Source organism: Atta cephalotes (genome assembly GCF_000143395.1).
Source record: "Atta cephalotes unplaced genomic scaffold scaffold00008, whole genome shotgun sequence".
NCBI classification, from domain to species: Eukaryota; Metazoa; Arthropoda; class Insecta; order Hymenoptera; family Formicidae; genus Atta; species Atta cephalotes.
In genome coordinates, this window is record NW_012130072.1 from 2,941,640 (window position 1) to 2,951,527 (window position 9,888).

Genomic DNA, 9,888 nt, shown 5'->3' on the forward strand with positions numbered 1-9,888 from the left:
GTTGTTGTTGTGTGTGTGTGTGTGTGTGTGTGTGTGTGTGTGTGTGTGTGTGTGTGTGTGTGTGTGTGTGTGTGTGTGTGTGTGTGTGTGTGTGTGTGTGTGTGTGTGTGTGTGTGTGTGTGCACAAATTATTTAAAATAATTTAAAATAATTGTTTTTATATTTAATTTTAACTGTCTTTATATATTTATATGTACAATAAAAATTTTAAAAAAGAAAGAATTTAGACCCTTAACTATATTGTACACACTAGCTTTTGCTTCTTTTTAACTAATTCTACTATTTGTGGTGCGTGTTGCCAGGAATTTGTGAACAGATTGTATCAGTTTGCATTTCACTTAGGGCAGCAGTGGGCAGTCCACACCAATACACCGCAGCACCTCAAAAAGAAGGTAAGAAGTCATGTTTAGAATTAAAATGTTATACTTTGCATTGTAGAATTTATAAATATTATCACTATTTTTATATCATTACGCATATTATTTATTTTATGTTTATATTTAATCCATGAAAATTTTGTCTGCTTTATTGTTTCTGATAATGTTATTGCTATACTTCTGTTCAAGCTGCATAAGTTAGCAGCAATAGTATTGTTATAATATCTTAGACTGGTATAGTATTGTACTTTAGTACTGTATAATAATATTGTACTTTAAAAATCTTAGAATTAAATACTGATCTGTATAGCTAAAGGAATTGTGCGTATTTTCTATTTCTTTTTACAGAGAAGAAGAAAAAAATTACGCTTCCATAGACCGAAAATACACTGTAAAGCAAGATTTAGTCAACTCCACAGTCAGTCAAGCCAATCACAATCGGACGACGACTCCAGCCAATCAGTGGGCGGAGTTGGATAGCAATCCAAACACTTCCAATCAGTCGACTTCCAGCCCCAGCTCTTTACACGAAAAAAGTTACAACAGTGGTTCCACTATTCAAGAACGAGATATAGAATTGGAGGCTGCGTCTCATCTTTTAACAAAGCAAGAAAAATCCTTATGTATTCAACTTGATCTAAAGCCGACTCAGTATTTGACGCAAAAGACATTATTATTACAAGTAAGTGATGAATCGTTGATTATAACTTTTTTTTATTATAATTATAATATTTATTATAATTATAATTTTGCTAATATATATTTTTAATGTCACAGGAATATTTAACCGGTAATAGGAGATTGAATATTGTACCTCAATCAGAACCAGAAAGCAAAATTCTTCATTATTTAGTAACTAACGGTTGGATTACAGCCAATTGATCAAACGTGTAAAAATTTATGATTTTTTTGCCACTCTAAGTCATTTCTAATCTTATAAGCTAAGTCTTAGATATAATTAAAATTTTTAAGTCTGATTCAGAGTTAAATGTAAAGCAGATGGATAAAGACAAGAAACGGAAGAAAAGAACGCATACATGCATAGTAGTTATGTTGTTATTGATCCTTCTTTTATACAGGGATATTGCTATAATATAATATGATCTATAGTTCAACGTAGGATCAGATAGATTCACAATCAGACGCAATTTACGTGTTTGGCGTCTGTGATAAATCTGGCAATGGCTGCGTTCAGCAGAGAAAACTGATCAATCAACACTTAATAATTCTTTAATATAATTGATTCCTACACTTAGATTCATTACAGCGAAGAACTAAAGGCGAATCAATCACATTAAAGAATCACTGCGTTTACTTATCAGTTTTTTCTCTCTTGAACGTGACCAAAGAGTTCAAGGTCGATTTTATAAAATCTTAGCAAGTGTTCAATTGCTTCTTTATTCTTTTCCTTTTAGACTGATTTTTATTATAGCATGGTTACACATATCGAGAATAATAAACAATTTATTTAATTGCAACAAACATTAACAAATATTTGATGATTAACAAATGAGAATCGACCCCTTAAAATATTTTATTTATTTCCAATTGAATTTAAATGAATCTCTTAACACTGCCTACGTAGAGCCATTAAACGTATTGCTCAATTAATTCTTCCATTATGTTATGTCCATATGTAGACATGTCTATTGAGCACTTTTCTTTCTATTTTAATTGTTATCATATTCGGCAATAAGGAAATATCAAGATTATTCACAATGGCTACGTTCAGCAGAGAAAGCAGCAACTATTGTAAAATTCTTCAAAGTGATTGGTTCTTGCTTTTGATTCCTTATGGATCTAAATGTATAAAACAATTGAAGAATTTTACAACAGAGCGCGAGTAGTTGACAGCGCACTGGTATGCTATACTAGAAATCCTGGATTCAATCTTTGGCAGAACCGAAAATTTTCGTATGTTCGTACTTCCTCTCGGAAGACAATGGCAAATCACCGAGTAGTACTCTCTCTCTCAAGAAATCTTCCTATTAAAAATTGCGATTCTTATCAAAAATAGGAATTTGCGTTCAAACTGTAGGCCTCCATATACCTTATACGATCAGGATGCACGCAAAGGTATACGAGAGGGAGATGCCCATGCGCTGATGATAGCGGATGGCACTTGAAGAAGACAACAGTTACAAAACTTTTTCTGCTGAACATAGCCATTATTTTTAAATTATAAAATTGTGGTATATAAAGCAGCACATGAAAAATATGTCGAAACTTTTAGACCAATATAATTTATTCTAGAAAAGTATTGGAATTGGCTATTTTATTATGATTGTTATTGTTGTTTATTAAGTAACTGTATATACTAAAATCGATGTATGCATATGAAGGCTATTGATGTAACATATAGGAGAAATTGTTTATTTTAACAATTTAAAGTGCTAGATCGATAAATCGATTTAATTACACCAATTCTCAATTAAAATATTATATATACATTATGCATACTATGTAAAGCATGTGCAAACCATAATGACATAATTATGTATGTGATGCTACATAATCCATTTAATAATTGAGAGAAAGAGAAAGATTTTTTTCATATTTGGGTTAAAACATTCCTTATTGACGAAAAATGATGCAAATATTCATGTATTCAACTAAAATAAGATGTATAGTATTGAATAATTTGTCTTATTTGTATAGTATTTGTATATATGACAAGGAGATATTTTCTTAATGCTAATATGCTTTAAAGCACAAAGAATTACAATTTTACGACATATAAAGTGTCGTCTTTATTATGACAAAATTTGTTACGACAAAATTTTAAATTTTTGGGAATGGAAAAGACATTTAAAAGATATCTGTAGGAGCGTTAATTATTTTCTATTTTTACTGTAAAAGTAAAAATTGATGAAAATGATCTGTTAATTGCCAGTAGGCATTAAATTTTGTGATATTACGAAAGCTGCCTCAGTAAGAAACGTTCATTGAAAAGTTTCTTTCAAAGGAGTATACGTAAAGTATGCAAAAATCATCAAGGGGAATCATACTATTTTTGCTATACTTTGACGTATTTATATTCTCTTCCATTTGAGACTAATAATAATTTATTGAGCAAAATATTATCATACATATAAATAAAAGTTTGAAATTTTTTCAGACGAATTTCGTTGAATATTTTTTGAAATAATTTCAAAGTAATCAAAGAGATTCGTGAATTCCGTACCTTTCGTCGATTAGGTACGAACAATTGCGATTTTTATTTCATGAAACATGAAATAAACGCGTTTTCGGAATATATCATATGTACGTTTTTATGTTAATTATCTTTAAAGTACAATAAAGCAGAAATTTAGTTGTATGATAATATATTATTAAATATCATTTAAATCACTTGTCCCCAAAATTTTCACGCTTATGAAAATTGTATATGTAAGTCTAAATAGAGAGATATGGTGAAGTGTGTATATAGATCCTAATTATGTAGATATAAAAGAGAGCCTATCTATTTGTATATAACAACACAAGTAAATGAGATGAGACCTATACTCAGGTTTAAGTAGATAGAAAAATTCTATACTTTCAAAATTCTTGACTTTCTCTGTGTGCGCGTGCGTGCGTATGTATGCGAACAGAAACATGTTTGTATGAAAGGGCGACGCTGAAATACGAACGATTCGCTCATATTTTGTATAGATATTAAACAGATACCTCTTCCGTTTATCCGACTATATTTGGTGATGCATAGCTACATGTATTGAGACTGCTTCTTGTAAGCGTTGTGCGTATGGGCAATCGAAATTAATGGTCGCATTTAGCAGAGTGTTTATTTTGTAATTATTGAAAGTTTCCTTCACTAACAGAATTCTATTCCTAGAGTTCAAAGTATAATTTGACGCAAAATATTTTCCAAGTGTTCACTTCCGTTGAACGCGATCATTAAAGATCTCGTTTTCGCGTTATGTATATAAAGTTAATTAATAAAGTATTTTAGCTATAACGTATCAACATCGAAATAAAAAAATCCTTATGAAACAACTGTAGTCGGATAAAGAATGATATAAGAAGTACAGCTTCGGTCACAATAAATTGTCTGTATAATATTTGACACGCGTGTTACATTGTACGCACTATTTTCTCAATTGAACAACAAAAAATTAACTCTTTACAACTTATTTATTACGATGTACTCCGACATGAATATTCGTCGAACAATTGTGCGAAATAAATTATGCGATATTTTCAATTAAAAAAGACTTGTGCAATGATTTCTGCAACTCTATACTTTTTTCCTCTGATCTCTCAGAAAGTAATTTAATTGATGTAACAATATCGAGATAAAACTTCGTGTGAAGTATTGATAATTATATAATGATTACTTAATAACTCTTATTTGCCTCCAAACATCATAGAATCATTGAAGGATCAGAGTTAATCAAAGCTATTAGATATTAAAAATATAAGACGTTTTTTGTAATGTTTTCTTGTTTGATTACCCGATATCCTCCAGTTATATTTTTCTTGCAAACTAACTCTGCTGCGTATGTTATTATTATGCTTCTATAATATTTGTTTTAATCCAAGTAAATTTATATGAGAGAAAAAAAGAGCTATTTTTAAATATTTTTATCAATAACATGACGAATAGCTATAAATAAACGATCAAGTTTATCTTGAAAAGTTGCCGTAACTTTGAAAAAAATGAAATAAATAATGAGAAAATTTTTTTTGGAAGTAACGTCTGAACAAATATAGCAAGTCTTGAAAAATTAATATTACGATTAGAAATCAGAAAATAAATTATTATATAATTATTACATAATTATTGCGAAGAATCTTGAAGTAATATCGACTTTAATAATCCAGTTTTATTATATAATAATTCATATTAATCTTCAATCATCGAGATAACATCGCTTCCACGATGGAATTTTTTAAGGAAAAATGAATATGAATGAATTATTGAAGTCAAACATAATTTGCCAATCAAGATAAGCCTCTTAAGTAACTCGATGACTAAAAGTTGATAAATCATAAAATATTGTAAGTGTAATAAATCTAAAAGATCTTTCAAAAAGATTTTTCCGTCTTATATTAATCATAGAAAATTTTATGATTTTTGGAAATATGTTATTTAAAAAAGGAAAATTACTTAGCATTTTTAATGCGTATATAATTTAAATAGATTTTTAAATAGATTTTAAATTATACATATTAACTGAAATAACGCTCACTAATCATATAGTATTAATCTTAATAAAAAAGTGAGACGAAAAGTCCTCTACCATTTTCCAATTTTCGCAATATTTTTTTTAGTTACCCAATGAGCAAAATGTATAAAATTGATGTATAAGATAGCTTTAAGATATCTTTAAGAGTGCTTTAAGAAAAATCTTCAAAATCTTTCACAAAGAACACGAAAAGATATTTTAAAACTGTCTTATATATCGATTTTATTCGTTTATTCGACAATATTTAAAAATTAATATCTCGTAACTGTTGCGAAAATTGCAAAATGATAGAGGACTTTTCAACTTAGTTTTTTATCAGGAACAATACTGTATGATTAGTGGGCATTATTTCAGTTATACCTTCTTCACTTCTTTTTAAGAAGTTATTATTGTAGTAATAAACATTTGGAATATTATATATATATATAATCACCCTTGAATTTTTAAGTCTTCTGTCAGCGAGAAAAAAAAATGATAATGCGTCATTAAAGCCAATGATGTGTTTTCCACTGACAGGTGCGAAGGTGAAGGTGTTAGCTAATGATTAAGTAGAAGTCATAGAATAAATCGATACCATTCCCACCATGTCGTTTGTCTCTTCGTAGGTATATAAAGTCAAGTCACACGAGCGATATCCGTACAATTATATACATCAGACTGCGAATAACACGTGTTAGGTGAGCATTTATTCCATATCAATCGGCGCGATTCCTTTGTTGGGACATCGCTTTGAAAAACAAATGTGATTACACAGTAAATTAACTATTGCGCTTTCCGATTCGAATATTCAGTTTTTTTCATTCAGTTGAATGTGAACCAGTGTATTCCGATTGAAAAAGAATCGAAAAAGACCTAAAATATAATTACATCGCGATTATTAATACTGTTGTGGAAGTTAATTTAATTATTATGACGTTTTCCTAAGAGGCTATATTTGAAAAGATTTTTTTGTATCTCTAAGCTTATTCTTCGCTGCACGCATATAATCATTTGATCAAATAATATGCAAATCTCTGCTTTTATGACACGTTTCATCCGATATTTTTCATTGTCTTTAATGAAAATTTTTCATGTAATTTGCAAAATTTTTTATAATTTCATATATATGAATTCTGAAATATTTTAAGATCTCCGAAATATGTCATTTTTTAATTTCTGATGAAATCTTATAAAATTTGAAAAAGTTTATGATATTTTTTTTCGAAGTTATAGAATAGAAAATCTTAGAAATATTTTAGAATTTACGTGTATGGAAAATTCTAAGAAGAGATGTTTTCAGTATTTTTGAAACGTGTGTCCCAGTTTGTATAAAAATTCTGAAAAAAATTTTCACGTTTTGCAAATCGATACCATTTTCATATTTAATTAAGAAGCGCCGAATCGAATTCGCAAATTTCGTCCAGCTAGAAATACTAGAAGAATTAGTCAATGGCAGTCAAGAACTATCAAATGTTTTCATAATTGGTTAATTCTCTAACTCTAATTGATTAATTTTTACGGTACGTCTTATGATTACAAGTACAGAAAGTGTATGTTAGTCTTGATAGATTCGCTTATATTATTATGTATTTTTCAAAATTACTCGCGATAAAACTTGCACAGTTTTCCCAAACTCGAACTTCGTTTGCTTGCATTTAATCAGATGTATATATGTTATATTGCAGTCATGAAACTCGCAGTGTTTTGCCTGTTGGCCATTATTTCTGTTGTTTACGCGGAGGAATACACTAATAAATTTGACAACATAAATATAGATGAAATTATTCAGAATGAGCGATTGTTGAAGCGATATATCGATTGTTTACTGGACAAGCCCGATGTTAGGTGCCCTCCCGAAGCTATTGAATTGAAGAGTGAGTATTGCATATGATTTCTATATTCGTAATTATAAATGCAGCCTGGATAAAAAAAACTTTAAACGAGTTGAATTAAATTTAGTTCTTTGTCCCAGTCTGTGTATGCGTACGTAAAGCACATACATAGATTCTATATAATTATTAGATAGCATAAAGAGTTTAAAAGTAATTCAATCATATGTTATCAATTCTGAATTCATTTTTAAATGCAAATTCATTTCAGAACTTTCAAAAAAAAGAAACTCAGAATTTACGATTAAATTCTTTTTTAATTCTTTTTGAATTCTCTGTGCTATCTGGATAATTATAAGTAATCTCATCATTATTTATTTTTATCAAAATAATGCCTGAAGAGTATAAATATATTGCAAAAAATATCATTCTCAGAGGTAGTTTTAAAACAACATTTCTTAGGATAAATACTTGCTGAGAAAAAACTTTCTCTCGGGTAGAAATAATTCCATATTTCGTAAAATTCTTTTACATATGTTATAATAGAAGCTACAAAGTTTTAAGATATTTTCGTCTCTATGGACCGGTTGTTCCACTTGTAAATTACCTGTTAAATAAGTAGCAAAATTACCCAATCACATGCATGGATTGCCAAATTTATCTAAAGTAAAATTTATGAGGTGGAATGACCAGTCCATAAAGACGAAAATATATCCTAGAACTTTTTTAGCTTCTGTAATATGTGCAAAAGAGTTAGTCTTATTAACGAAATATAGGATTTTTAACCGAAAGAAAGTTTTTTCTCAGCAAGTATTTATTGCTCGCTAAATTACACTATTCCTTAATATTCAATTAATAAACATTCAATTTATTACAAAGTTACGCCTCTTATTATATGTTAACATCTTTGACAGTTGACAGAACGCGATACGATTAGCTATTAAAGATATTAACATAAAGATTATGATTAAAAATATTTTTTCTCTCTAAGTGTCTTAGTAAAATAAATTCTCATATAATGTATCATATTTTTAAGAATTTGCCATATTTTATATATATATAAATTTACAAAGATTTCTGAAAAAATATCTTAGATGTTTCCAGATTTTATAAACGTTTTTTTTGGAAAAGAATTTTATAGAATGCGAAATCTTAAAAGTCTTATATATAAAATATTTGACATATGAAGAATTCTAGAATTCTAGAAAAGATATGTTTTTTTCAATATTTCTAAAAAATATTCAAATTTATATTAAAAAATCTGAAAATTTTCTAAAAATTATAAAATTGTAGAAATTAAATAGAACTTAAATTTTGAAAAGATCTAAAATTTATATAAAAACTTTGAAAAATTATATGAAGATTTTTCTAAGAAAAATTTTTATTAGATATCAAGGTCGATTCTGACGTTATTGAAATAATTAGTGATTGTATTTAGCATCGTTAAATAAATAATAATCATGTAATTGCAGAACACATAAACGAAGCGCTAGAAAATGACTGTGCAAAATGTACGAAAAAACAGACAGAGATGATAACGAAGGTGATAAAACATCTAGTGATAAATAAGAGAGATTGGTGGAATCTACTGAAGGCGAAATACGATCCGGAAGAGAAATTCTCGAAGAAATATGAGGAAATAGCCAAGAATTAACGCCTAGATTTAATCAGAAATGGGCAAGGAGAAATATTAATATACGATATAAAATTATTATGATGCAATACTAATTGTCATTGTCCTTCTAGTTGGAACTTGACACAATTAAAATGTATACGTATGTGTGTAAATAAAACATCATTCGTAATATATATGCATCATAATATATTCCACGTATATTTATCATCATGTTTATCTTCATTATTCATGATGATACATAGAACCATCTGATTTGAATCCTATTTATATGACTCTTTTTACATAGAAAAGATCTCAACGCGATATAAGATAGCTATCACTGAGCTGAAGATTTTCGCCTGCGGCAAGAAGTTTTTTTCCAATTAGCGCTGAACGTAATAAATACTACACTGAGAAAAAATATAGTCAATTTTCATAAATATTTAGTTGAATACTGCCAACTAAATATTTATTAAATATAAAGACATATTTATTTAATACAAGAAACATTAATTTGATTTAACAATCATTCATTTTATTGAACGAATATTTATTTATAATAAGTAAATGTTTAGTTGGCAGTATCGAACTAAATATTTATTAAAATTGAAACTATATTTTTTTTCAGTGTAATAATCAAAGTTTAAGATAATGTGATAAAGAATAATAAGAATATAAACTTTATTTTCCGAATTTGAGAATTATAAAAATATTAGGATATTAGAATCAATCTCTGAATAGCAAACTTTTTTGTCGCATCAGTATGTACACACACAACGCACGCACACACACACACACACACACACACACACACACACACACACACACACACACACACACACACACACACACACACACACACACACACACACACAACAACTAATATATTATTATTTATT

General features: G+C 28.5%; 2 protein-coding genes across 2 annotated transcripts in view; both read left to right on the forward strand.

Annotated features, from left to right (window-relative positions):
• LOC105627350 (transcriptional adapter 2B) overlaps positions 1-1,259 on the forward strand; it is a 4,645-nt gene extending 3,386 nt beyond the window's left edge. Inside the window, exons 7-9 of the mRNA XM_012208636.1 lie at positions 343-392; positions 726-1,059; positions 1,155-1,259. Coding sequence (XP_012064026.1) covers positions 343-392; positions 726-1,059; positions 1,155-1,259 — 489 coding nt within the window. The remainder of the gene's footprint in view (positions 1-342; positions 393-725; positions 1,060-1,154) is intronic.
• Positions 1,260-6,201: 4,942 nt separating this feature from the next.
• LOC105627181 (ejaculatory bulb-specific protein 3-like) lies at positions 6,202-9,197 on the forward strand. The gene is made up of 3 exons (XM_012208468.1): positions 6,202-6,243; positions 7,231-7,419; positions 8,847-9,197. The coding sequence occupies exons 2-3, from the start codon at positions 7,233-7,235 to the stop codon at positions 9,026-9,028; spliced, it is 369 nt and encodes a 122-aa protein (XP_012063858.1). The 5' UTR covers positions 6,202-6,243; positions 7,231-7,232; the 3' UTR covers positions 9,029-9,197.
• Positions 9,198-9,888: the final 691 nt, after the last annotated feature.